The 27,577-nt window shown below is 47.5% G+C and overlaps 11 protein-coding genes across 11 annotated transcripts; 6 read left to right on the top strand and 5 right to left on the bottom strand.

Annotated features, from left to right (window-relative positions):
• Positions 1-1,893: 1,893 nt before the first annotated feature.
• N7496_003569 (fungal specific transcription factor domain-containing protein) lies at positions 1,894-3,030 on the top strand (the record flags this gene model as incomplete). Its single annotated transcript, XM_056696500.1, has 1 exon — positions 1,894-3,030. One exon carries the CDS (start codon positions 1,894-1,896, stop codon positions 3,028-3,030), a length of 1,137 nt encoding a protein of 378 aa, XP_056558712.1.
• Positions 3,031-3,867: 837 nt separating this feature from the next.
• On the bottom strand, positions 3,868-5,710 carry N7496_003568 (uncharacterized protein; the record flags this gene model as incomplete). Its single annotated transcript, XM_056696499.1, has 5 exons — positions 3,868-4,207; positions 4,258-4,398; positions 4,449-4,632; positions 4,691-4,745; positions 4,814-5,710. The coding sequence occupies 5 exons, from the start codon at positions 5,708-5,710 to the stop codon at positions 3,868-3,870; spliced, it is 1,617 nt and encodes a 538-aa protein (XP_056558711.1).
• Positions 5,711-6,910: 1,200 nt separating this feature from the next.
• Positions 6,911-7,958, bottom strand: N7496_003567 (SDR family NAD(P)-dependent oxidoreductase; the record flags this gene model as incomplete). Its single annotated transcript, XM_056696498.1, has 4 exons — positions 6,911-7,184; positions 7,243-7,504; positions 7,559-7,783; positions 7,847-7,958. The coding sequence occupies 4 exons, from the start codon at positions 7,956-7,958 to the stop codon at positions 6,911-6,913; spliced, it is 873 nt and encodes a 290-aa protein (XP_056558710.1).
• Positions 7,959-8,268: 310 nt separating this feature from the next.
• Positions 8,269-9,882, top strand: N7496_003566 (acyl-CoA dehydrogenase family protein; the record flags this gene model as incomplete). Its single annotated transcript, XM_056696497.1, has 7 exons — positions 8,269-8,448; positions 8,499-8,604; positions 8,656-8,681; positions 8,744-8,906; positions 8,982-9,215; positions 9,276-9,365; positions 9,428-9,882. 7 exons carry the CDS (start codon positions 8,269-8,271, stop codon positions 9,880-9,882), a joined length of 1,254 nt encoding a protein of 417 aa, XP_056558709.1.
• Positions 9,883-10,976: 1,094 nt separating this feature from the next.
• Positions 10,977-12,620, bottom strand: N7496_003565 (uncharacterized protein; the record flags this gene model as incomplete). The annotated part of the gene is made up of 2 exons (XM_056696496.1): positions 10,977-12,098; positions 12,153-12,620. 2 exons carry the CDS (start codon positions 12,618-12,620, stop codon positions 10,977-10,979), a joined length of 1,590 nt encoding a protein of 529 aa, XP_056558708.1.
• Positions 12,621-13,243: 623 nt separating this feature from the next.
• Positions 13,244-15,490, top strand: N7496_003564 (uncharacterized protein; the record flags this gene model as incomplete). Its single annotated transcript, XM_056696495.1, has 6 exons — positions 13,244-13,269; positions 13,332-13,341; positions 13,491-13,640; positions 13,741-13,770; positions 14,263-14,572; positions 14,625-15,490. 6 exons carry the CDS (start codon positions 13,244-13,246, stop codon positions 15,488-15,490), a joined length of 1,392 nt encoding a protein of 463 aa, XP_056558707.1.
• A 621-nt stretch (positions 15,491-16,111) lies between these two features.
• On the top strand, positions 16,112-17,428 carry N7496_003563 (uncharacterized protein; the record flags this gene model as incomplete). Its single annotated transcript, XM_056696494.1, has 4 exons — positions 16,112-16,157; positions 16,265-16,536; positions 16,596-16,976; positions 17,057-17,428. The coding sequence occupies 4 exons, from the start codon at positions 16,112-16,114 to the stop codon at positions 17,426-17,428; spliced, it is 1,071 nt and encodes a 356-aa protein (XP_056558706.1).
• A 953-nt stretch (positions 17,429-18,381) lies between these two features.
• N7496_003562 (Cyanovirin-N) lies at positions 18,382-18,971 on the top strand (the record flags this gene model as incomplete). The annotated part of the gene is made up of 3 exons (XM_056696493.1): positions 18,382-18,623; positions 18,692-18,801; positions 18,862-18,971. The coding sequence occupies 3 exons, from the start codon at positions 18,382-18,384 to the stop codon at positions 18,969-18,971; spliced, it is 462 nt and encodes a 153-aa protein (XP_056558705.1).
• Positions 18,972-19,217: 246 nt separating this feature from the next.
• N7496_003561 (DEAD/DEAH box helicase) lies at positions 19,218-20,845 on the bottom strand (the record flags this gene model as incomplete). The annotated part of the gene is made up of 6 exons (XM_056696492.1): positions 19,218-19,250; positions 19,305-19,406; positions 19,505-19,619; positions 19,688-19,873; positions 19,935-20,700; positions 20,752-20,845. 6 exons carry the CDS (start codon positions 20,843-20,845, stop codon positions 19,218-19,220), a joined length of 1,296 nt encoding a protein of 431 aa, XP_056558704.1.
• Positions 20,846-21,509: 664 nt separating this feature from the next.
• Positions 21,510-22,491, bottom strand: N7496_003560 (helicase; the record flags this gene model as incomplete). The annotated part of the gene is made up of 2 exons (XM_056696491.1): positions 21,510-22,115; positions 22,162-22,491. 2 exons carry the CDS (start codon positions 22,489-22,491, stop codon positions 21,510-21,512), a joined length of 936 nt encoding a protein of 311 aa, XP_056558703.1.
• Positions 22,492-22,824: 333 nt separating this feature from the next.
• N7496_003559 (ankyrin repeat-containing protein) lies at positions 22,825-27,329 on the top strand (the record flags this gene model as incomplete). The annotated part of the gene is made up of 8 exons (XM_056696490.1): positions 22,825-23,085; positions 23,149-23,172; positions 23,227-23,419; positions 23,482-23,859; positions 23,919-24,506; positions 24,565-24,676; positions 24,738-24,992; positions 25,055-27,329. 8 exons carry the CDS (start codon positions 22,825-22,827, stop codon positions 27,327-27,329), a joined length of 4,086 nt encoding a protein of 1,361 aa, XP_056558702.1.
• Positions 27,330-27,577: the final 248 nt, after the last annotated feature.

Genomic DNA, 27,577 nt, shown 5'->3' with positions numbered 1-27,577 from the left:
AGCCATGTTCGTGCAGCATGAACATAAGGTCGTCGAGTCTGAGTACTAGATTAGGGTTAGTTAAATGCGCGTTGGGCTTGGCATCTTTATGCAAATGCCAAATCTGGGGGATCACGTCATCAGGGTCCTGAACATCCATATGGGACTTAATCGGTAGAGTGGGTAAAAGATTGATCGGAATTATCGGGTGGCGCTCAAATCTTACATGTCCATTTACCCAATGAAGCTGACAGGATCTGGATGGCGTTGGGCGATACGATGTTGCGGTAAAGTGCGGGAATCGCCAAGGCCAGACCACATAAGCAGAGAGGGTATGGCGCCAAGCATAAGCTGGGCTCATAGCAGAGGTACCGGATGGAAGATTCCGAGATTTAATATGCTTCTCTATATGTTCCAAAAAGAAAAGCGGACCTTTCCAAAGAAGGCCATTGCTGGACGAATCTAGTAGAAACGGAACTTGATCCTTTGACCAATGGAACGGGACACTAGCCGATACGAATGCATTGGCCACATGTTGCTGGGAATAGTCAAGTCGATTTTGTGAGCCCAACTTCACGCTCAGTGGGAGATGTGGCTCGGAACTGAGCCGCAATTAGATCATCTTCGATATTTACCTAACTTGGAGAAATGACAGTTCAAGTGACTTACTACTGTGGCTGGGCACATATTTCTAGAAAGTTTCTAGTTTTGTCAGCATGGATCCAAGGATAAAGTTGAGAATAGAGCAATAATGATGGAAATAACCAGAGCCAATTTATAACTTGTGCAAATGATGAGGCAGGGCTAAGAACTGTGTATAACCTGCTTGTCCACAGAGATTTCGAGGTCACACAACGACCACCTGGGAAATTTTGCAAGATTCAACCTCTACTACCGATGTATTCAATCCTGACATGACTCTCTAAGTCTCTATGGGGGTAAATGATAAAAGATTTTGACAAAAGATACTCATGGGCGGCGTGAAGTGCGTTCCCCAATTCAGGAAGAATGAGTCTTAGCAGCCATGTCTGCTATTTGTCCTGAGAGGAAAACCTCAATGTAGCATTGAATCTCATCCATCGATCGTGAGCAAACAACGAGGTGCAATCAACACTGGCACATTTGATACTCCGGGTCCGAACTCTGGGCGGCAACCTCAACTACATCATAGCCGAACACTTCGGCATTCTTGCCGGCAAGTGGCGACGCTCCACCCCCGGACATTTCCCCGCATCTTCGGAACTACGATCATATTCACAACCCACAGTATTTTTCTCTCCGGCCAAGTTTTTGGAAGATATTGCTTCCAGAATCAGACAATCTACAATGTCACATATTAGATCCGATCGCTCAAAACGAGACCAATATACCCCACATGCCTGGTAATCACCCTTTTCGTCCAAAACGCTTTGACCAGGGTAATTGCTAACCTAGAAATTCAAGCCACGAGTGCCATAGACGGAAAGTAAAGGTATCTTTCCATAAGTTCGATCTTTGTGTGTTGTGACTCTGGCTTATGAAAGCTGCCGCAGTGCTCCGGGGGCCCAATATGCTCCAATTGCGAAACAAGAGGCATTGAATGCGCGTTTGAGGAATACAAACCTCGCGGCCGAAAGCCGAAGAAGCGCGATTCCGAGTTCCTTATGGGGTATGGAGACTCTGAAGATTGAAGTCTCTTCATTTATGTGATACTGAGATCCTTTATTCAGTGACCCTTTTTCTCCGAAACATGCCCGACCGAAGAAGAGACAACAAACCGCTTCAATGAAAGCTCAGCTAGCTCGGTTACAGCGAAAAGTGGAAGAACTATGTCAAAATCACCATCAGGTAGACGATGAAAATACGCGAGCATCGCAGAGGTCCCCTGCTGAACCTTTCTCTCAACTTTCTTCGCCATCCAATAACCTACTTACCATGGATACTCCCAACTCGGCAATCGATAGTCGTCTCCTATCGCCGGAGGTGCCCCATTCCCCACAATATTATTTTGCGATCTTCCAAACAACGGACACCTTTGTTGCTAAGGCTACATCCCCCAGCAGTCCTAGCAGTATTGCCACGAGTTCTCAGATCAGAGCCCTCCGGAAGCTCGGCAAAGGCAGAGACACACCACAATCACAGCGAGTGTCGCCGAAAATCACGAAGATTGTTCAGTTACCCGAGTGCTCTATACTATGGTCCCGCGTGGAAGCATTTTTGCAGGAATTTGGATGTTTTTGGCCCTTTTTGCGCAGTGAAAAAGTTCGTGACAGATTATCGATCGCCATAAGCTCGATGACAAGGGGTAGCGAATCAAGTCAATGCGTCGTCACCACGGCAAATTGCAAGAAGATTGCCATTCTATTCAATATGTTGGCTTACGCGGACCTCATGGACGAAGTGTACACTACTACTGACTTTGCGCCCGGGTCTCAGTCCTATTGCCAAGGGCTGAGTTTGATGGAGTCTTTTGGGATGCTCCATGATAACGACTTGGAGACCATGATATACCACACTATCGCAGCATCCTTTTTCCTGGCCGCTGAAAAGCTCCACACAGCTTTGCAGAGTGCTTCTCAAGCTTTTAACATTGCTCGTTGTCTAGAGCTGAACAACCAAAAGCGATGGCCTGAAAACACGGAAGACGAGATTGCTTGTCGGCAGTCTCTTTGGTGGACATTGTATTTCCTCGACAAAAGAATCACCCAGAAAATCGGTATATCGTACTCTGTTCGAGAGAACGAGTGTGGTGTCAGGGAGTACGTTGAAGATGGAACCGAAGATGGGTTACACGATCATCATGAAATGCTCCAAAGCATGATCAACTACAGCCATTTGTGGTCTTACATCTGGGATAACTTTTTCTCTCCACGAGCTTCGGTGAAACAGGTTGACTTTGATGAAGTGGAGTTGACAGATACCAAAATCATGCTGGCTTATCGTCGTCTTCCTGATAGTCTTCTCTGGGACTCCCAAATGGCTTTGGAGCACATGAAAGCGAACGATGAGACTCAAATCCGGCGGCGACTTCTCGTTTTCCTGGTAAGAATTCACAAAAGAAATTTCACTTGAAACCTTGCTCTCCCCTTATTTATTTTGTACTAACACCAATCATCAGAGGTTCACATTTCTTCGTCTCAGTATCAGACATAGCCACCTACCATCCGAGAAGTATGAGCGACAGCGTCGAGAGTCATGTATTTCTCTGTGCAAAGGCATGGTCGACGCGGTCCAATCCTACACCGATACATTCGGCAGTCACAAACCTAGTGGCTACTTTTTGACCTCTGCACTGGTAGAGAGTCTATATTGGATCGAGATTGAGAGGCGGCAAGAATCCCCAGTGGTGGAGGCGTGTCATCTTGATAGTGTCAAAGAAACTGCGAGAAGACTACTCCATGATCTCTCGTTGAGTATCGGCGCTGCCTCTAGAGCCTACGAGTCTCTGAGTGATGTTCTTTCCAAGAATGTTTGGGAAGAGCTATTGCAGGCCCCTGAAAATTTACCAGACTTCAGTGAAATTTTCAAAGACGACATTTACTTGCCTGAAGACACCTCGGAAGCGAGAATGGAGATTCAATCGCCCAACTCGAGATATTCAAGTTCTTTGTCAAGGTCCATGCCAGCATGGATTGCTGAGAATGGATTAAATGACCTCGAAGACTTTAACTGGGAGTTACTCATGCAGCCCTTATCTTCAACACAGACCCCAATTATTAGAGAGTGAATAGAGGTTTCCTGCAAGTCTAATAAATAGAACATTTCTCTATGAACAATTTCATCTCACAGCGGCCAATTTGGTTTCATCTCTCTAGGCACTGATTACAAAACCAAGGGAAAAGATTCTAAAGATTATATGTCTTAGGTATGAAATTGTCACTCGAGGCTGTAGGTACAAAGCCTGCTTTATCAGAGTTTCGAGGCCAATTTATCCCCGGCATGCTGCGCTTTCACGTCATACTCCTTCAACTTCTTCTTTAGCAGCTTGCCCGTTGGATTTCTCGGTAATGCATCAATGATCACCACGCCTCCTCTCAACCTCTTGTAGTTGGAAACTTTAGTCGATACGAATGTAGCGATTTCTTCTTGGATGTCCGCGGTGCGTCTTCCATGGTCCGGCTTCAAACTCACAAAAGCTCGGGGGATTTCAGTATCTTCCTTGGAACTCCATATTCCAACTACCGCGGCCTCGTGTACCGAAGGATGTTGAATAATGATGTTCTCGAGCTCCGAAGGTGCGACTTGAAATCTACAGCCTTGTTAGATTCGAAGGGTCATGAGAAAGGTCTAAAAACATACCCCTTGTATTTAATCATTTCCTTCAGTCGATCATAGATGTAAAGATACCCCTGCTCATCCAGATAGCCTAGATCACCAGTGTGTAGCCACCCATGCTCTGAAATCGTCTTTGCTGTCTCCTCTGGATTGTCCTTGTATCCCCTGTCGTATCGTCAGTCTTGCCGTGAGATATTTCTTTTTGAATCACTCACATCATTGCATTTGGTGCCCTGCAGAGAATCTCACCGGGCCCTCGGGCTCCGACGTCTTTCCCGTCAAGATCTACAAACCGGATCTCGCAATTTGCGATCACAGTACCTGAAGCAGAAAGGGGCATTTCTTTGTCGCGAACACCGCTCTGGACGCATGGTCCAGATAGCTCGGTACATCCGTAAGCTAGAGAAAATTGTCAGAGGCGTATCAAAAAGACAGTAGGCACTGAGGTTGTGCTCACTTTGACATAATGCAGCGCGGGGAAACGCTTTGCGCAGCTTCGCCGCTGTCTCTTCCTATTTGATTGAACCAAGAATCAGTATTTCGTGCTAAAAAGTATTCTTCGCATTGGCGCATCACACACATGTAATGGAGCAGCAGAACAACTGAAATACTCCAACTTTGGATATTGGTATTTACCGACAACTGGGCTCTCACCCAGCATCCTGGCAACGGCAGGGACGATTCTTGCCAGTGTGGCTGAACGATCTTGCATCAGGCGGCAGTAGAGCTCTAGATCAAATCGAGGCATCAAACAGACATAAGATCCCAACCAAAGATTCATAGTGAAACAGACGTAAAGCGCATATACATGAGACAACGGCGGGAAGAAAATCTCTCTTTGGGATCCCCGCCAATTTTGAGGATTGTCACTCCGTAGCTGAAAACAAGCGGCAACGAGATTATGGTGTGATAACATCACTGCCTTGGATGCCCCTGTCGTGCCACTCGAAAGCAAGATTGCTGCGCAGGTCTTTCTTGCATCGAATGTATTCGCGCGGATAGGATTGTGTAGTTCCAGTCCTTTCTCCTTCGAGGGCAAATTGACAATAGGAAGTGGTGGCCAGTTCGTACTGGCCTCGCTACCAATAGTGAAGATTGCCATCTCATTTTGTGAACGCGCGTGGTGTGAAGCTTTCGTGATAGCAGGGATTTTGCCGTACAGCGTACTATCGACTATGAAGTATCTCGGTTTGATGAGATCTAAGGCGTGAACGATTTCATCGACGTGTAGACTATTATTGATTGCGCTCACAACACCACCAGCCCACCAGACAGCATGGGCTGTCAAAATGTAATCGATGCAGCTCGAGGCAGAAATGGACACGACATCTCCCGGCCTCAGGGATATCGCTTGTCGCAAATTATATGCCGTCTGGCGAATTTGACGATGAAAGAGTCCATAGGTGACTGTCTTTCCAGTAATTGCCTCCTCGTAGATGATCTTCTCTAGGTGAGTGTTTTCGACCCCATGTTGCATCAATTGGGAAATTGATAGATTGTCTGGAATGGCCGTCCAAGTCGGGGAATAATGGATCGACATTTTTATGATACGGGTCACTGAAAGAAAGGAAAAACTGAGCACTGGTAATATTCAAAAAATCAATGCAGTATTATTTGAATCCTGTGACTGTACTAGGTATGGAGTTTGTTCTTTTTGACTACACATCTACCATCGGAGAGATGACCGCGGCCAGACTCGGAAATTTTATGGACCACGAGAAATCGCCGACGGTCGGAAAGGTTTAAAATTCCGCGGGTAGAAGACCGAAATTACTAGGTCGGAACATGTGAATGGTATTCTTACATATAGGTATGCGCAAAAAAAGATATGTCGTGTTAGACCTTGCGTAAAAAAAGTGGTGCTGATCCTGCGGATATATATTATTCAAAGCTGGGAGGGTGGACAGGTGGACCTCGCCGTGGCCCTTTCAGGTGGTAAACTGTGTTTCAACTTCTATCAATCTGAATAGAATCTGCTTTATGATGTAGGAAGTGCAAAGTTGAGAGATTATAGTAATTATGTTGGTGGTCGAAAAAAAAAAAAAAAAAGAATTCAAGCTTATGCGCCGCAATTCATCCATGGTGTGTGTAGCAGCAAATGCTGCAAAAAGTTGGACTCGCGGGGAATCGAACCCCGGACCACTCCCATGCTAAGGGAGTATTATACCACTAAACCACAAGCCCACCTGTTGTGTGAGAATGGATGAAAGAATGTTATATATACCAAATTAATTCTACATTAGGAAGAAAGCCCCATTCTACGCTCCTTTTGTGTCTTAGTTATTACCATGAGATAGATATTCCACACATAAAACTTGTACTTAATTGCGGAGAAGCAGAGTAATATACTACGAGACCAAACTCTTGATTCGATATCATTGGTCGGCTATGTTCTTGTATCACGTGACACAGCGTGATAAATATGTATCATTTCCATAACCGTATAATTCAGGCACCAGAACACCGATCCCTCGCACGTGACCTATATTTACTATGTATTTATTTAACTGGGTGGTATCTTGTAAAACCTCAGAATTTAGGCATCAAAATACCATCACACTGTCCCTACCATTGGAATATGGTACTGCCCCTACTACTGCAAACGCGAGGCTCTGACATGTAAACGTGGGTTTATCCTGCTACACAGGCGTCCCGTAATTGATCACTTGTAAACTATTTACATGAATCGCCCTCCAGTACACTCGATACAAGTTCCAGTTACATAGGCTGCAAGTGGGCTCGCTAAAAACAACATGACCCTGGCGGCCTCATCCGCTGTACCAGGTCTAGCCAGGGGTATGTCAGAAATGTCACGCCATTTCTTGGCATTCATAGGGATGCCAGGCTTAATTTGTTGCCCTCCAATACTCAGCACTTCTGATTCAGTCGGAGGCCGTGTGATGCGAGTGTCAATCCATCCGTATGCTACGGCATTGGCTCGCACGTTGTATCTAGAGCAAGGTTAACATGTGGGTCAAGGAATGGCGTTCTTTATTTCAGGTTACTTACCGGCCCCATTCGGCTGCCACTGTCTTTGTAAGTCCGACGATTCCTGCTTTAGCTGTTGCATAGTTAATTTGACCCATAGCGCCATGAAGTCCGGACGTGGAAGAAACATTGACGATGTTCTTGGGCATATCACGGAATGCCGGGTCCATCCAGTGCGAGGAAAGAGCCCGCAAAAGGCGGAATGGAGTATAGTTGTGTATTTTCATCACAATGTCAAATTTGGCGTCCGGCATTTTGTGAATAGCGCTGTCATGGCAGAATCCTATTACAAGCTTAGCATACTGTTATCTCAAAAACTTGTGTGAGGTAGGCATACCGGCATTATTGATAAGACAATTGATCTTCCCCCATTTAGCCAAAACTCGAGTCACCAACTGCTCAGGAAAATTTTCATCTAGAGCATCTCCAGGGAAAGCCTCGGCAATTTGTCCCAAGCCTCGAATTTCACGGACAACGTCTGCTGCTTTTTCACCATCGAGATCGTTGATCGCGACCTTTGCTCCTTTTTGGGCAAGGAGAATGGCCGCCGATCGACCAATGCCTGTTGTCATTTCATTAGACGAATCATATCTTCTTCAAATTTGATAAACTTGGCAACTCCTACCCTGAGCTGCACCGGTTATGACTATAACTTGGCCGTCAACCCGCGTGGGATCGATTTCCAAATCATTTGGCCCGAGGTGGCTCTGTATCTGATTCAAGCGGGTGTTGGCCATGATTAATTACCGGTGTGCAGGTTTGTTCTGAAATGAGATTAAACCTGAAATAAACCATTCAAGTCTTTAAGGTAGATCTAATTATTATTTCATTCGGTCCGGTACCGACGACTTACTTGATAGTTCGGAATATTCCAGCCGCGTGGAAATTTACCGAGGCGGTACCCGGAATCCACGGTAAGAACAATTGAGACCGAATGTCTTCTACATGCAAGATTTAGGATATATGTATATCTTAAATCGTCGAGTTTGAAAAAGTCTTCAAGTAAATCAAAATCTGATTTCGTCTCATTTCCTTCTAATTTCGAACATGGCCTCTGCACTCACTTCCGAAATTCCTGGCGCCGACCCGGCCTGGCACCGTCGCCATGATCACCCATACTTCAAGGAAAGTCATTACAAGCTCCAACGATTTGTTCGTGAGTACGTTGATCGGGAGATCGCGCCAAATGTTGAAGAATGGGAGAGAAATGCAGAGGTTCCGGAGGCAGTAAGTCGATGATATCAACCACTGTGATCGCTGATGCTCACACAATGTAGGCTTTTAAGAGACATGCATCTCTAGGTTTTCTGGCAGCCTCAGCGTTTCCAATCCCTAAGGAATATGTAAAGGGTGTGACCTTGCCCGCAGGGTTGAGTGTGGATGGTAAGTACTTCGTTGCAATGAGTTGAGTGTTCATGAATTGATTCGATCTAGAATGGGACGAGTTCCACGATGCGATTGTGAGTTACATCGATAGTAACCTTCAAATTACGCATTCCAAAAATATATAATGACTCTTCAGATCATCGATGAGATGGCTCGATGTGCTTGTTTGGGCACTATCTGGGGTATCAACGGCGGCGCGACCGTCGGAGGCCCTCCCCCTCGACCGCTATGGGTCGCCACTGCAGAAGGAAAAATATCTTGCTCCTCTTCTGCGTGGACAGCAACGTCACTGTCTCTGTGTAACTGAGCCCCAGAGTGAGTGATAATGTCTACGATCACCTATTCGAGATTCTCAATCACTAACGATTTTCAAGTCGGCTCTGATGTTGCCGGTCTCACGACAATCGCTAAGAAAACTCCGGATGGAAAGCATTATGTTCTGAGTGGTGAGAAGAAATGGGTGACTCAAGGCCGTTGGGCGACCCATGGCCTGGTAGCCGCGCGAACTGGTCCTGCGGGTGCTAAGGGTATCTCCGTGTTTATTGTGCCTCTGGATAACGAGAAGATTTCGAAAAGGAAGATTGAGAATTCCGGCGTCAGCTCCAGCGGTAAGAGTCCCTTGCAATATCTCTTATCAAAGTCCGAGGCCTAACCAAGCGGGTGACTAGGATCAACTTATATGGAGTTTGACGAAATCCTGGTGCCCGCTGAGAACTTGCTAGGCAAGGAGAACCAGGGCTTTGAAATCATCATGTCCAGTGAGTATCCGTATCAAAGACTGATCTACATACCTAGGCTGACCATTCTATCTTCTATGAAGCCTTCGCCCACGAGCGACTGTGGGTTGGTATCACAGCCCTTCGACTCGGTCGCGTCGCCTACGAAGACTCATATCGATATGCCTTGAAGCGTGAGACATTCGGCAAGCCTCTTTTCGAGAACCAAGTGATTCGCCAGAAATTCTCGCGAATGGCGAACCTGCTCGAGCCAACCCAAGCGTACGTGGAGGAGCTAGTATACCGATCCGTTCGCTTACCGTCTCTTGATTTCTCCCCTTTGGCTGCCATGCTGAAAGTGCAGGCTGCACACAACCTGGAAAAGATATCCCGTGAGACACAGCAGGTATTTGGCGGTCTTGGGTATTCTAGACAAGGCCAAGGACAGAGAGTGGAGCAGATCAGCCGCGATGTGCGTGTCTTGGTTGTGAGTGGTGGCAGTGAGGAGATCTTGCTTGACATGATTGCCAAGCAGCAACGCAAGTTGGCACATCTTTGAGGGGAAACCATCTGCCAGGGAGATTGAATGATGTATAACACAGCTTCGCTTAGTGGAGCTAAGGGCAACATGCGTCACAATCTCCATAGTTGGGGTATTCCGAAATCCTTGTATAGTTTCTAGATAGCTCGGGTGATATTACGCCGAAGTATGCAGCAGCTCCAATATCATATTTTGCCCTGCGACTACTTGGAAATTCACGATTTAGAGAATTAGTTCCAATGCAGTTTCCTCCAAGTCCTGTCTCATTATACTCAAGGTGAGGGGCATATCAGTTGCATCTAACAAATAAGACCGTCGATGGTCTCGTTTTCTTCTTAAATTCATGAATTGGGGTCAGGAATCGTGTCCCTCACTACTGCGGGGTAAATAACTGGGATTCAGTTGTTTCGCATATCTTGCATGCGCTTTCTTGCAGGTCAGACGGAGATTCTCCGAAGTACGCATGTCAAATCCTACTATTTTTTGGCTTGCGTTTAGCCAAGAAAGGGAAACTATCAATAGCAGTCGGAGGTATGCCGAGCTGTATCTTTCCTTGGTGATATCAGTGCAAGCAAAGTCTATCAGTTTGATTCTGAACGTATAGCAAAGTAGGGGGATCATGCAAAAAAGCAATGCAAAACTGACCTAGGCACTTGCCAATTGCAATTAAATTTTCTATGTTAAAACCAAAGTCTTTAGTAAAATCTCCTGTCTCTCGAACATAGCTATGGGGTATGGCTGCTTGAAAAGGTATCTTGTCTTTCGAGGTCATTCATAACACATTCTCAGCACGGAGTATCTCCTGCCATGTTAACTCAAGATACAGAGTACATACACACAGGCAAAAGTACGACGGAACAAAGAAGGCAAGTGTGCCCGCTGCGCCAAGAGGGTTAGCGCCGGCGAGTCCTGCCGTAAACTGAATTTCCGATGATCTCAAAAGAAACAAACAACTCTAGATTTCTCATGCAGACATGATTGTCTCAACCCCCGCAAGAACCAAAAAAGAAATCTATGTCTAAAATGCTGGCCAATGCAAAATATGTCGTCATAAAACAGATACATAACCCCCATTCCAAGTCTACCCCGAGTTCCCCAATAACCCGCCCCACTCAAACCTCCCTTGCGACCCCCACGTTCTCTCTCGCAGCATTGCGACTCTGTTTGGCCTCGCGCTGGAGATCACGCGCATACTTGACTCCAAAACCATGTTGAAAGACTTCCCGGATATCCTCTAGCGTCATGCCCTTGACGTCCGGGTAACAGAAAATCACTCCAATCCAGCCGAAAAAGCACACCGCTGCGTAGAAACCGAATGCACCTGATGGCGTGGTATTTGCCATTTGTGTCAGAAATGTAGAGGACACGATAACATTCGAGCCCCAGCAGCTCATAGTAAGCATCATCGTGCCTACAGCGCGGACTTCGAGCGGGTAGAATTCAGAGGACATCCAGGCGATGTTGCCTGCACCGGCGGAGTAGAATGCCACGAATACGACCATACAAACGAGGACGATATCAGCAGCCCAGCCATTCTTGTGCGAGGTGAGTTCAAGGTTGTGGTTGAGGGGGATCCAGTGGAAACTAATTGCTGCGACTGCTAACGCAGCGGCCATCACCCATAGTGTATGGAGGAGGATCTGGCGACGACCGACGCGGTCGACTAGAAGCAGATTGATCCAGGTAAAAATGAAATTTGTTGCTGCGATGATGGTTCCCACAGCGATGGGTTTGTCAAAGCCCACGGCAGCGAAGAGAGTTCCCGAGTAATAGAGGATTGAATTGAATCCGCCGAGTTGAGAAATTGCCATGAGGCCACATGCTGCAAACATAGCCCGGAAATTGGCAGGGACCACGTAAAGCTGTTTGATCTGCCACCAGAGACTCTTGTCTTCGTTTCGTGTCTGGTCAACGTGGATCGTTATGTGCTGCACCTTCTGTTGCACCTGTAGTGGGGCTCCATCCGGGAAGATCTTTGCAATGACCTTGGCTGCTTCGTCTGGTTTATGATGGTAGACTAGTTGTCGCGGTGACTCGGGACAGAACGGGAGCAGGGCGCAGAGGATTATGGCCGGTACGGCACCGATAGCTGCCATGTATCTCCATCCGGCACTGACGCTGGCAAAGGCAGCACCGATGCCGTAGCTGATGAGTTGGCCGGTGGTGATGGAGAGGTTGTCTAGACTGATCATACGCCCACGATATTTGGCGGGTGCTACTTCAGCTATGTATAGCTGGCAGGGTCAGTCAATTGAATACCAAGGTGACCGGGGCTATGAGGAACGTACTGGAACAATCATTGCGGCGGAACCAACGCCCAGTCCCACGATCAAACGGCCAACGGTCATCTGAGCGATAGAGAAGGAGGTAGCTTGAATGATAGCCCCGATAATGAAGAGAATGCAGCCGTTATAGATTCCTAATTTTCGTCCGTATCGATCTGCACATAATCCAGCTACCACGCCACCCACGAAGGCGCCACCCGATGTAATTGACGTGATCAACTCCTTTGTACTGCTGTTCAGAGACTGCCCCAGATCATCGTTTAGCACGACGAGAATTGAAGAAATAATGCCAGTGTCATAGCCGAATAGAAAACCACCAACGCCAGCGGTAATCGAGACTAGCCAGGCGTATTTGCTGCAGCGGGTTGACTCGATCGTGTCGAGATTTTGGACGTTCATAGACTCGACATGTTCAATTGAGTCTTTCAGGTCATCCTCCTCGAATGAGGATTTTCGACTATGGTCACTCATTGTGGTCGTTCAGGTTCGTTCAATTGGGACTGTAGGGACAGGAATCTCCAATATTGCCGAGTTCGGGCAGTTCTCAAGGTCTGACTCCACCAAGACTGCAAGCTGACCGGTTTATATGGCCGCAATGGTCAAGACCATGATGTCGAAGCGGGACTATTATGCATTATCCCGGGAGGAGTTCGTTGGCTAGAGCTGCCGGAAGAATGACGAGCTGGCTAGGGAAAGCCGTCCCGCATGAGATCCACTCCCCAACCACCAATAGCGCCCAGGCTAGTATGGGGCTGATGGCCATCAGATTGCTGAGCTGCATGGCTCATTCCTGGCAGGACAACAGTTTCTGTAGGCTTCCTGACATGGAATTGAGAATGATCAAATTCAATACCTCATTCGAGATATAAATTCCACAGAGACAGGCGAAACCACAAGTCACGAGACTTTATAGAAAATACAGTTTGTGTGGCAACAGCCAATCAGAAAACCCGCAAATCCCCAGATTTGATACCCCGCACTTCCCCCGTGTGGAGATGGCCGGCGACGCCTGCCTTCAATTTCCTTCTTTACCAGGCTCTTTCCCCATCGACTTCCCAATCTCTCTTGCAAGCTATACAGATTCTGCTGCCACTATGCGGCGGAATAAGGCAGTTCCCTGGTGAGTCGCCCCACTTCGGCGAGAAAGTATACCAATCACTAACGGAGTAATTGTAAAGCCAGGAATGCCGCAGTAAGTGCGCCGATGAACTATGATGGATGCGGCCTACTAGGCCATGAACTGATCACTGAATGATTGTATCGTGTTAGATCGGCATGTAAAATGTGAGTCTATACCCAGAATACCCAAAATTGTGGAAGAACGCTAACGAACGGTGCCAGGTGATGGGCAAAAGCCGACATGTCAACGATGCGAGCGGACCGGAGCATCTTGCGTATGGCAAGATACTCCCTCAGGTTTCCGACATGGCTCTAGTGCAAGTGCCCGGTATGACTTTGCCGATGATCAGCCCTGGCTTCCCATCGGGCGTGGTAAGTTTACTTCGTTCTCTTCATCGCATTCGATTCCCAGTACCCAGCGAATCAATTGCATTATTGCAGCACCTTCGGGCTATGATGTTACCGATTGCAGTTACTGAACCAAGACGGCAGTGGACTACAAGTATGTGGATGAAACAGCCGACATAGCCCGAGGCTACACCCTAGGCGAGGGATGCAATGCATCACCATCCCCGCCCTTGGCTCCCGAGAGGCGTGAGAGCCAACTATCGATTGACCATCGGACCCTGGCCGAGCCATCTATTTTGAGCGATCCCGTCGGCTCTTATTCGTCCGAGCATTGCCTACCACCACCGAATCGGCCCGAAAGTAGCCATTTGACTGGGTATTCTCCATATCCCTTGCAGCTGTCTCCGAGGCATCACTCTTCGGTTTCATCTGCTTCACCTCACTTTTCTCATAGCAGCCAGGCCTCGCCTGGGACGACTAGGGACTTGGTTTCCCATATTGATAATGGATTTGATCGTGGACTTCCTAATCTTAATGAACATGAAGCTTGTTTGATGCGTTATTTCGTCGTTCAGCTTGCACCTTGGGTAATAATTGGCATTTCCCCTGTTTCTTGCACTCCGCTTGGACTAACCAGATCGAACAGTTCGATATATGCGATGGGGAGAGGCATTTTGCTTGCACAGTACCCCTCCGTGCTCGAACATGTCCGCCTCTGCTAAACGCTATCTATACGGCCTCGGCAAGACACCTGAGCCGAGTCAAAACATACTACAAGGGGGGCCAAGTCCATTACGGTGGCAAAGCCCTTCCAAACCTCACACCCGAAACCGCCATCCACTACCACAACGAATGTATAGCACACTTTGTCTCCCTGTCAGACCACTCCCGCGAGGCGCAGGATGAGAATCTTCTCGCTGCAGCCGTCATCCTCCGCTTCTACGAAGAAGTCGACAGTCAGTCGGCCCGCCTCCCCCTACTTATCCTGTGCTAACAATACATTTCCAGTGCAATCCATGCCTGAAGACTCCGAAAGTGCCCTCCGCGGTATCCAAATATTCCTCGACGCCCAAGCCATATCCGCCGTAGAAGGCTGCGGTCTGCGTCATGCAGCATACTGGATCGCCCTGCGTCAGGAAATCATCACAGCCTTTAGCAAACAACGAACCTTCCGCCTCCCCCTCGGTCCCTGCGAACCCTACCGTACCTTTGAACCAGCCGACGACTATGTTTGGGCCGATCGACTAGTGATTCACTGCGCCGACGTGTTACAGTACTGCTTCGGTTCGGAAGAAGAGAACCTCCCACGCGACACATACCAATCAAGCTCCAGTATGGGCGTACTATATCCACCGCCCACCACGGATAGGCGCATCGCGCGCTATGAAGAACTAGTCGCATTCGAGACACTCTGGGCTGAAATGGGCCCGCCCAGTTTCAAACCCATCTACTCACGGAAACCGGATCGTTCGCGCGGCGAGGTCTTTCCCGAGCTATGGTATTTAAACAATTGCCATGTGGCAGGCCTACAATTCCTCGAGCTTGCGCGCATCTTGCTCACAGTATACAACCCCAAGATACCTCGTCTAGGACCCGGACAGCGCACTGCAATGCGCACGGTGGATCGAGAGGTACGCGCGATCGTATTGAGGCTGTGTGGCACGGCGCTTTCGAATCAGCATAGCCCGCCGGGAATGGTGAATGCGTTCGTGGCGATTGGAATGTGCGGTGATCGGTTTACGGATCGATTGGAGCAGGAGGGTCTTCTTGGGGTGCTGGTCAAACTGGAGGATGAGCATGCGTATCCCACGACGAGTACGCGGGAATTGTTGAAGAAGGCGTGGGGGTGGGATGGGTATGATGCGTCCGAGTAGGATGGATTGTGGATAATGTGTACTGTGTACTATCATCAATCAATGCACTCTGTACAACTCAATTAGCTTCATAAGCTATTGTGGTCATCTTCGCAAAAAAAAAAAAAAGCTGCCTCCGCGATGCGGAAAACAATCCCCAGTTCACTCCACGCCCGGCAGAGAGTTCAGCCCACAATTGCATCGCCCATCACAATCAAGTACCTGAAATCGTGACACATGTTCGTTCTCCATCTCCCCATCTCAATCAAATTTTTTTTGGATCTTGCGTCCACAACGACCACTCAAATAAACGATCTAGCGGTCGTGGAGAGCACGGCGAAACAACGAGTGCGGGGAAGTGGAGACTCCCCGGCCACGAAGGGAAATGCTCGCCGGACTCCTACTTGATGCAGTTCCAGTCTTCACGAATTTAGACTGATCAGCTTCAATTCTTGGTGATGGTTCGCCGAGGGGCAGGAGGGTGCAGCGAGGGGCAGTAATAGCTGTGTTATCCTGCAGGTAGCAGTGTCCAGCTATTTAACAGCAAAATTCCCTCGCCATGGCCATTGAAGCATTGCATTCTCTTCAACTCCCTTCGTCCTCCTTTCCTGCATTCAATTCATATACTACAACACCATCACAATGTCTCAGAAGCTCCAGGTTGCAGTTGCAGGCGTTGGCCGCATGGGTACGAGATCTCCCCTTCTCTCCGAAAAAAAAATAATGTTTGGTCAATTGAGCATTGCGCAATTGCAATTGACCCTCTCCAAACTAATTGCTAACTGACTTGTACAGGCATGCGCCATGCCCGTCACTTCGCCACGCTCACTCCCCGCGCTGAGCTGATCGCCGTCTGCTCGCCAATCCAGTCCGAGCTCAATGCTGCAAAGGCCGAGTTCGGTTGCCGCACTTACACCGATTACGAGACTATGTTGAACGAGGAGAAGACTTTGCAAGCTGTCGTCGTTGCTAGCGCTACTACCGTGCACGCCGAGCAGGCTATTAAGGCTATTGAGCGGGGTCTGCATGTTCTTTGCGAGAAGCCTATCTCTACCAGTCCCGAGATTGTAAGCTTTTCCCTGGCTCTCAGCGAGACAATATACACCTTGTACTAACCCACATCCAGTCCCAATCCGTCGTCGACGCCTACAAAGCCTCCATCAAAAAGTTCCCTTCCCAGAAAGTCATCTGCGGTTTCAGCCGCCGTTTCGATGCCTCCTACCGCGACGCACACTCCCGCATGGCTGCTGGAAACATCGGCACGCCATCCGTCTTCCGATCGCAGACCTGCGATAAGCTCGATCCTAGCGGTTTCTTCGTGGCCTATGCCGAGTTCTCGGGTGGGATCTTCGTGGACTGCAGTATCCATGATATCGATCTTGCGCTGTGGTTCTTTGGCGAGGATACTAAGGTTAAGAGCGTGACTGCTGTTGGTATTACGGCTGTGCAGCCTGATCTGCGTAAGCACAATGATCGGGATAATGCGCTTGGTATTATTGAGTTCTACGTGAGTGGTGGACCCTTCTGCACCGTCCATACCATTACGTATTGAAACCGATTCTAACTCGTATCTTTTTCTGATGATAGGGCGGCAAAATCGCCCAACTCTACTGCTCCCGCATGATGGCCGCCGGCCAAGAAGACTGCACCGAAATCTTCGGCACAGAGGGCAAAATCGCCATCAACACCCAGCCCCAGCTCAACCTTGTCAACCTGTACGAGTCAACCGGTATCCGGCGCGAGATTCCCGCAGACTACTACGGGCGCTTCCGCGAGGCGTTTATCACCGAGGCGAATGAGTTTACTGCTTCTTGTTTGGATAATACTAAGCCTCCTTTGCAGTTGGACTCGGCTGTTAAGGCTGTTGCTATTGGATGTGCGCTGCAGGAGTCCCTGATTACGGGGAAGAAGATTGAGTTTGATGAGAGTGGGAAGAGGGTTGAGGTTTCCCATCTGTAGGGATGGATTATATGAATGATGGCTTGTCATGTTATGTTTTGTGATGGCTTTTTACAGCATAGACTGCTTCAAGTGAGATGAATGAATATAGACTTCTGAGAATACAGGATAATCGTCTTGTACCGAATAATATTGGCAAAAATGAAGGGGGGCATACATAGTTTCTATTTTGAGCAAAGGGTAAAACATGATCAGAAAATGAAGAGAAATAAGGCCGAAGGATTGAAGAATGCAACGTCAATTTGGGGGCGACTGGGGGCGAAAGCCTACTTAGGTAATGAAGCACGTGGACAGCATAGGTGCGTTTGAATAATTTTTTGAGTCCTTATAAAGCAATGTTTGTTTAGGGGGTAATGTACTGGTGTTTTACAATCAATTGAACTTCCATAATAGGTATCGCTCATGTAGCATCAAAGTCCCGGTTATCAAATGAGAAAGTTTTCCATATGGTGCTTCACAAATACGTCCCGGCGAAAAGCCGTTGGCCCCATTAGAGTCAGTGATTCTCTCCTCGAATCTTTCCCTACCTTTGTCTACGTCATCTCATAGTGTTTTCTTCAATCTATATTAGGATCAAGTTACGAGAAAGTTTGGACTCTATTGGGGGGTACTAGATGCTATTTTTTGGAATAAATCGACCCATACCAATGTTCTTCGTAGCCTTAGGAGGGTTCAGCTCTCTAAATCCACGTCGCGAAGAAATCCTGATCTATCCCTGTCAGTTCCACGTCAGATCTATTCTCATGTGGTTTGGGGGCTCCTCATTTCCCAAGACGGTCTGCATACGTTTCAGGGACACTGCCCCCTTATAGCCTTGTGAATAATGAGTCTTGAAACACGATCCTAGCCTTGCACTAACAGAAGAATGGATATAAAGCCATGATTATCTCTCAGACAATGACCTTCTATTACTCACTATTCTCTACTCATAATCTATCATTCCTACCCTGAAAATGAAATCCACACAACTCATCTTCCTCCTTTCCACTCTCACTGCTTTCACAACCGCCGAGTTCTGCCAATGGACAATGCAAAGAGTTTCAGACGATGACCCTAAGCCAGGAGCTTACAAGAACGCTGGCAAGGTTCTACTCAACAGAGACTGCGAGCTCGGGGACAATAAACACAGCGTCGCTCCATTGGATCTAAACTCGTGCATTGAGAACAAGGGTGGTAAATTTGTTGCAGTGAACAAGTAAGTAACAAAATCATAATCCCATTAGTTCTAGAAGGAACAAACTCTAATATGTTTTCTCGTGATAGTGGAAACGCCTTCTCGTCGTGTGACGTGTATACTTGTTCATTTGGCGATAAAGACTCGATCGAATGCGGTGATTGTGGCCAGGCAAATGGCAAGATCTCAATTCCAATTGGTAGGTGGATTCATTTTTGATTCGGAATTGATCGAATTTGCCTTAACTTACACTGAATAGATGAGGTTGCAAAGGCTGTTGGCAAGAATGGGGAGAATGCGGCGTGCTTTACTCATACCGTTACTGCAACGACGTCAACCTATAGCATGATTCCAACTGGCTCTCATTAATTGCGGGGCTTTACCAATTGTTCAAATTTCTTATTTGGAGGTTGGAGGCAGTGAAAAGGAGAAATTGCACGCTTGGTCAGGGAAAATGCAGGTCTGGGGAATAGTTTTTCTCTAATGTTTCAGACTCCAAAATAGATAACTGCTTTTTGACATCAAACTTTTGCCTGAATTTCAGTAGAGTAAGATCTATGGTTTCGCTTGGTTTGCTTCTTATCCAGTCACGGCTATCTCCTGAATATCTCTGGATTATCTATTGCTCGAAATTTCGGGGATGATTTCCTACAAAGCTACATCAGCAGATTGCATATAATATCGGCAATTAGTAGAACTCACATTGAAAAGTTTTGCCTTCTCCTCTATAGAGTCATCATGACCATGCTTCTCGAAGCTTTTGAGTGCGACCTGCAGTTTATAGGCCTGACTAGAGACAACGTGCTGTGGATCGTTGACACGTCAGCTCCTCACTCTTTAACGTGCAAAAGAAAAGATATAAATACCTCTTCAATGGTCCCTTTCATGATATAACGGCTCACTATCACCTTCTTAGTCTGGCCGAGACGGAGGGCTCGGCCAATTGCTTGTTGTTCGACCATAGGGTTCCATTGCGGTTCGAGAATATGTACCCTCGTTGCACTAGTGAGGTTCAATCTGGGATAGTGTTAAAGACCCATGGCCAGAAACATGCAATTCGAGATGAGTATTCATCTTTGACTTACCCCACAGCCCCTGTTCCAATGGTCATGAGCAATACCATCCGCTCCGGGGCATTGTCAAACCCACGTAGGGCACGCTGTCGCTCAGCATTGGACACCGAGCCGTCGATTCGCAGGCAATCAATACCATGATGCTGTAATATGGCGCCGACCAGATCTAGGGTACTTTGCCAAAATGAAAATACAATGCTAGAATTCATGTCAGGAAAGTTCAGATCAAATAAAGGGCATAGCAATGGTGAGGTGTTACCATTTTTCGCTGGGTGGCTGCTCTGCAATCCTCTTTACCAGAGCGCGTAGCTTGCTGGACAAAATAGCCCTGTGGATAGCCTCATTACTTGCATCACGGCTTGAGGTGATCATTGGAGCTCGTGGTGTGTTCGAAGAATCCTTGGTGAATCTAAAAGGGATGTGACCGGTCGGGCCACAGAGGCTAGGGATCTCTGCTCTGCAAGGGCCACGCTCCATTTCATCTTCTTTTTGCCAAATTTTGACGTTCCGCTCAGTCTCGATTGGGGCACTCGTAATGCATGGCCTCTCTTTTGCCGCGCTGGGTCCATTGTTACAAAAGAGTCTCAATTCATGAATCGCTGTGAGAATCTGATGGCTGGCATTCGCGGTGTTCCTCAGACTGATGGCCATCTCAAGTTTTGCTCTGTGACGCCTCACGATGTCATTGTAACTTTGTGCCTCGGTGTTGGAAAGCTCGAGGTACAGTAAATCGACAGTGGGGTCGTCGAGATAGCCGATCGCTTTCGTCCTACGGAGGCAAATACATCCAAGCAACGAGCGAAGATTATCGAATCGGTTGGATACACTGCTGTAGGTTTGATTTGTGATGTGTACTCGAAAGACCTCTGGATCTTCAAGAAGGGGCACCTTGAGGAACGATACCAGAGCGCCTAAATCATCGACCTTGTTTTGTATGGGCGTGCCCGTTAGACACCAACGTCGAGTTGCCGAGATTTTGGAAACTGCGGCGTGTTTTCTCGTTCCTCTTGTTCGTATGTCGTGGGCTAGAATGTATGTTAACAAGTGAAGTTTTGGCCTATCGCAGCTATGCGTACCCTCATCTAGTACTAAACGGTAAAAGTCGGTTTTGTGGAGAAGACCTTTCCCTCGTTTCAGCTCGGACATGGCGGTAGCATAGGTGGTCAGCATTATGTCTATATGGTGCAAGCTTTCGGTCTGGGATTCCCGCGATTGACCGTGGTATTTGCAAGCCACAACCGTTCCTGGTCTGATTCGCCTATTTTCAGTCCCAGGTTAGTAACTGCTAGACTAGAGGTAAAAGTCTCTCACGTTTCTATCTCCTCGAGCCATTGATTCATAAGAACTTCAAAAGTCAGTCATAATCATTCAGATGTGGAGGTAGGGCTTTTGATTACCTTCTGAAGGAACCACAATCACCGTTGCTTTGCTTCTCTGGCGCATCAAAGTCCCAGGAGGCTTGGACAGTAGCCAAGATTTCGCGCCACTAAGAGTGCTGAGTATTGTTGCTAACGTTGTCAATGTCTTTCCCAGGCCCATCTCATCTGCAAGTATGCCGCCAAATGGGCCAGCTAAGGGGTCAAGTGTCTTTGATCCGGTGATGGCATGTCGGTAACTTTTATATCGTAGCTAGGTTAGCAGGTCTTAATTACTTGAAAGTCAGTCATACTGACCAAGGTTTTGCAAGGCCACTCGCTTCGACAAGCCAAAGAGACTTTGAAGTTCGGAACTGCCCCGTTTCTCGATGGAGCATGAAATCGACACCTGCTTTTTGGTGTCTTCATTTCATAGATTACATATCAGTCGCTCTTCATACTCAAACTGAGAGGATTACTCACCGCAGTAGCTCAACAGTCAACCTAGGGTCAACTTCCACGGGGCAGAGTTGTTCGTGCTGATCCAAATCGTTCATGATATCAAACAAAGCTTCAGTGGGAGTTGACATCGCACTCTTCGGAGTATTCTTGATCGAGAAATTTTCCGTCCAGCAATCCTCATCCTCGGATTCACTCTCAAATACATCTGAGAATGTCAACAGGTGGGGATTGTGATATTGAGCCCCGGTATCATATAAAGGAGATTGGAGAAAAAGGTCTCCTTCTGACAGACATCTGCCCACGGCGTCGGCGATATTCAACATTCCAAAGACAGTGATTTCGATACTTGTGAATGGTCTTGAAAAGCTCTGCTGCATGATCCTCCATTCAGAGCTTTTCAATGCAATCTCAAGTCTGACATTCCCTGCATGTTGAAGGCTTTTCAACGTGCATGAAGTCTTCAGGTTTATAAATCCAATCATTTCATCCGTTGATGGCTCACAAATCACAAAGTAATCGGGCCCAGGTAGTACCTCGAGAATGTACACATCGTCGGTCGAAGAAACGGAGTCCGCGCGAACGGGTAGGCTCTGTCGAAACTCAGCGGAAACGTTGGGAATCTTCTATCAGTCAGTTCTCATTCTTCTGAGAATTTATAGTACGACATACACAGCCGTAGCAAACTTCAACCGGTTCGGGGTCGCAGAGGTCTAGAAAAGTCTGGTTTTCGCCTGCATATCCGTCGTCTGCGATGAATTCAGCCCCATTAATGCTTGGGATCGAGCTGAAACCAGTCACAGAATTCCATTGTGCTTCGAAATTGCCTTGTTCATCCTCTTGGACCACCGCCGATTGGTAATGAAAGAAGGATTCGGGGGGTGAGAAATTTGGTGAATAGCTTGAAACACACCGTGCCTTGGCTGCAAAGTAAGTGCTCTGCTCATCCTGGCACAGCGATCGCTTTTGTGGCACGAGTTGCTGGAGGCCGTCATAGGCCATTTTGAGGGTCTTCTAGCCGGCCCCTGAAGTAAATTGGCAGCATCACCAATACTCGTGAGTCCAGATGGTAGCCATGAATGCTGAGAAAAGATTCTTGCAATTCACAGATCTCCTGAATGTGATTGCCCCGGAGGAATGAGGGGCGGCAAGGCGGCTCTGGCTAATTTCACCGCCACTGTACACGTCAAGGCGCAGAAGTACTCAGCCTCATTTTAGCGCCCAAGAACCCCTCGATTATTTGAGGTAGGTTCCAACTTTTCCATCTCTAAATAGTCGGAAATCCATATTGAGCTTCGCAAATGCCCTCTATCCAAAGCATCTGCTATTGTAGCCATGGCGGCAGGTCAGTCCTCTGTGTTTCAGCATGTGTTGACTACTTTCAAAGCCAAGGTTGATCCAAAACTGGCCTCTGAATTTGAGATGGCCACCCTTGCGGACCTCAAATCCGCCTTGTCCTCTATGGAACGCAAACATAAATCTGAAAGATCAATTCGAAACATGGGACGGTTGAGTCGTTTTCTTGATGCTATGGATCAGTATGGAAAGGTCATCGAGGTATTCCTGAATGTCACGGATGTTTTGGCATTTGTCTGGGTAACTTTGGCCTATATCATCTTCACTCGCATACATCAGACCCTTACTTACTCAGCTCTCTAGGGGCCTATGAAGTTTCTATTGCAAGTAAGCTAGCGACAGAAAATCCTTTGTCTAGTATGTATGCTCTAACATGCCTAGACTGCCAATACATTCAGTGAAGCCTTCAGCAAGCTTCTTGAAACTTACCAAGTTATTGGGGAAAGCCTGCCGTTGCTCGACAAGTGCCAGGGGTTTCTGGAGAATACACCATATGTGCGGCAAGCCCTAGAGTCCATCTTCAACGACATTCTTGAATTTCATGAATACGCGCTTGGATATTTCAAAAAGCCCAGTCAGTGAAATCGAACCCCCTTTTTCTCAAATTCTCTGACAATATTCGGCGCTCATCAACAGTGTGGCAAAGAGTCTTCCAAGCGAGTTGGGCTACCTACAAAACGCGATTCCAGCCGATAGTGGACAATTTATACAGGCACAAAGACCTTCTAGAAGGGAGAGTTACGTTCGCTCAGCTCGAAACAATTATATCCCAAGGAGAGAAAACCTTCCAGGAATTTCAGAGACAACAAAATGATGAGGCTATGGGAAAATATCGAGCTATACAAGCTTGGCTTGGTAACCCGGATGTCCAGACAGATCATGAAAGCATCGCACGAGTCCGATGTGACAGTCCGGAAGCAGGTTCTTGGCTTCTCCACCATCCTCTATTTCAGCCTTGGCAAGATGGTACCAGTGACACACTTCTCCTATGGTTAAATGGGATCCCTGGTGCAGGTAGGTGCTGGCTAATTGCTTACTTGAAAGCTGATGTTAATCATACTACTTATCAACAGGAAAGTCCGTTCTTGCATCACTGATCATTGACAAGTGCCGAGAAAATACTTTGAATATCACCATCTGGTTTTATTGCCGACATGGGGATAAAGACCGAAGTACATTCATTGCACTGGCGCGTGCACTGATATCTCAGCTGCTGAAATATGATATGGATCTGGTGCCATACGTCCACGTAAAGATGTCTTCCAGAAGCGAGCAAACGCTTTCATCGGAGCCGTTGGCTAAAGAATTACTTGAGACACTCCTAAAGAATTGCCAGGGGCTTCACATTATTTTGGATGGCCTTGACGAATGCGCACAAGGGGAAGGAAAAAAGATCATTGGGTGGTTCCGCTCCGTAATGGAGGCTTCAACTCAGTCAGCAGCCACATCCAGCAACCGACGGTGTGTGTTTATCTCACAGCGCGATGCAACCACGACAAGACACCTTCGTGATCTTCCAAAAATTACCATCACGCCCGCTCATAATCATCATGATATCACAGTTTTCGTGTCATCCTGGGGGAGAAAGATTCAAGAAAAGTTCAGTATCTCAGATGATCTAACGAAAGGTATTACTGAGACAGTCGTTGAAGGAGCAGCAGGTGGGAGCAGAATCCCTAAATCAAACTTCTAAAACTAGTGTTACTGACTATATATTAGGAATGTTTCTTTTCGCCAAACTTGTGATGACCACATTGTTTGCTCAAGTTTCGCGGGAAAGGCTGTTTAATGAATTGAACGTTAAAGGGCTACCCGTAGGACTTGATGCAGCGTAAGTTCTATCAGCACAATATTTGGCTCAAATTCTAACCGTTTCGTGGGTTCTAACACAGATACTCTCGTGTGTTGGATATTATCCGCGAACAATCCTCAAAGACTGAAGCGATTCAGCTATTGGCATGGCTGGTGTGCGCTAAACGTCCACTAGAATGGCGAGAAATTCAAGCTGCAGTAGCAATCGACATCGAAGGCGAGACCGTTGATTTCTACGGTCGACAGTGGATGGTCGACGCCAAAGATCTTTGTGGCTCGCTTGTCGAGTCACGAACTGACGGCTCACTTGAGCTTGTACATACCACAGCAGAGCTGTAAGTTTACTCCCATAAACCTGCTAAAAGCCTTTTGTTTCACGGTTTAATGGTAGTAATAGCTATCTGGTTGAGAGCGGTGTTGTCAATGTCGGTCAAGAAGAACTCAAGATAGCATCCCTTTGTCTGGCCTATCTAGCTCTTCCTGGCTTCGAAGCAGTCCTGGCTGATTCTTCAATCGAAGACTTTCTCAAGCTAGGATACTATGCTTTTGTCGACTATGCTGCGCGTTATTGGACTTGTCATCTTCGAGAAGGTCTAGCCCGTGGTGCTCTAGAGCAGCATCAGGACACGCTAATCAGTCGTATTGAAAGGCTCATTGATTTGCATTATCGACAGTGTGACGAAGACATCCAAATTCCAGGATCGACTCGCAGCTTGCTGAGTCGTCTTCAAGAGTCCGACTTTAGCGCACAAGACGGGTTCGAGAAGTTCCGCAAAGCTTTTGTCGCCACAGAAAGTCAAATCGAAACTTATGGTGAAAACGCAACATCGAACCAGGTGCTTGACCTGTCAGACATAATTGCAAATATTCGAGCTGTTCTTGAAGACACAGTCTGTCGAAAGTCTTGGGATGAGGCTGACCGGAAATTGTTTGCTTTCTACTACGGCGAGGCAATCTACAAGTGTCCTCGAATAAGTTGCTCATATTTCCACCGCGGCTTTACATCTGCAAAGGAAAGAGAAGCACATGTCCGAAAACACACCCTTCCGTATTCATGCTCTTACCCCGGTTGTCTGAGAGTAGCCGTCGGCTTCTCCTCACAAAGCGAATTGCAAAGGCATATCTCACAAATCCATGAGATGGCTCAAAGTAAAGGACAAATATTTCCATCAAAGCAGAAACGGCCTCTTCTACAATGTGGCATGTGCCAGCAGAGCTTTGATAAACCAGGGAAACTTCGAAATCACGGCTGTAGGCAGGATACTCCAAAATCTCGCCTTCTTGACCGCAGCAGTGTCCGGCACCCGGAAATGGAACCTGAGCGCCGAAGGGGGCAGCTACAGGTCCATAGTATCCAGAATCTAAACGGATACCAGAGGCAGCTCTTTCCCATTAAGCAAGCAAATAAAGCCCAGCAGCAAACCGCTCCCAGTGGAGTTCAGGATAGACTTTATCAGCAACATGACCCTGCAGCGCAGCAAGTGCTAGCACCCCAATCCCAGAAGCTCTTAGGTGTTGAAGACTGGCAATCGCTCTTTTCTATGCCTCAGGTACAGGCACACCAATCCCAGCAGCAATCCTCTGGTGCTGAACCTCAGGATCAGCCCTCAGACCAGCAACAGCCCTTCGCTATGCAGCAAGCGCAAACACAGCTGAGTGACCAAGTGAATAATATCTTCATATATCCCTTGAGTCCTTCAAATTCTACACCTCTTATGGCAATGAATTATCCTCTACCCCTACCTCCGGCTTTAGCCAATTCTCAGTTCGTGGGTGTTCAAACAGCGCAGACTTCAATGCTACCACGACCAGGCACTCCCTTCCTCGGTCGCACCCAACAAGAGGAGCTACTCATGAGATGCATCTGCCCGGTCAGTGAGGATGATGGTCACGCGGTTCAATGCGAAAGATGTGAGACGTGGCAACACGCCATCTGCTATTACCCGGACAAGCATGTGCCAAATGTCCACAACTGCGTCAGCTGCGAGCCTCGCCCGGCGGATTTCTGGAGCGCTGCTGAGCGTCAACGCCTACGGCAGCTCCGAAAGCAAGATAGGAAATATTTACCGGGAGGAGAAGCGATCGACCCTTTCTCATGGGATGGCGACGGGAATAGATTTGGACACCAGCACAGCGAGTTCGAAGCTCCTGCGATTCATCCGCAGCAAAGCCTGAACTCGACCGACTCGACATCAATGATGCCAACCGATGTCATTGATGATCTATTGCAAGCCGCAAACCAGGTTTACAACCTTAAGACTATGTCGTCGACGCCACCCGCCATGCCCACGAAGAACGAAGACTTCTCCCATCAGAACTCCCCGTTCGTCGATGAGGGTAATGAAGTAGTCGATAGCAGTCTGCCTCTATCCCAAAGCTCTAACCCAGCTCCCCTAGCCTCACAACCAGCCTCGATCTTGCGGCAGGCACATATTGGCCCCGAGCCATCAGGCCCTCCTAATAACACTCATCCACAGAACCACATTCTAGATCCACAAGAACCACCTCCCGATGACCGAGAATGGGCTCTTTACCCACTTGTAACTGAATTAACAACGAAAATACCTCTTGAACAAGCCATTTCTCGAGAATTGCAGAAGCAAGGTCCGTTTACCGGATGGCAAGCATACTACGATAACAAGGATCGAGCGTCAAACATTTCTTTTTTGTAAGTTTATCAAGCCCGAACGAAGAGAACGTTTTCAAAACGAGTCCGCCTACCTACTCACATCATCTCATTACCTAACATTCCCTAGGACATCCGCTCTCCATCAAATCAACCCGCTGGTTTCATTACAGCGAGCTGCTGAGACTTGTATGGTCTTTGAAAAAAAAAAAATTTCAAGATTCCCTTGAAAGCGTGAGTAGCTCTCTTAGCCCAACGCCGCGGGTTTCCAATAAGAAATTGATACTAACCGAA

The sequence above is a fragment of the Penicillium cataractarum genome (genome assembly GCF_028827025.1).
Source record: "Penicillium cataractarum strain IBT 29864 chromosome Unknown utg000002l, whole genome shotgun sequence".
In the NCBI taxonomy this organism is placed as follows: domain Eukaryota; kingdom Fungi; phylum Ascomycota; class Eurotiomycetes; order Eurotiales; family Aspergillaceae; genus Penicillium; species Penicillium cataractarum.
This window is presented reverse-complemented; position numbering and strand designations above follow the sequence as displayed.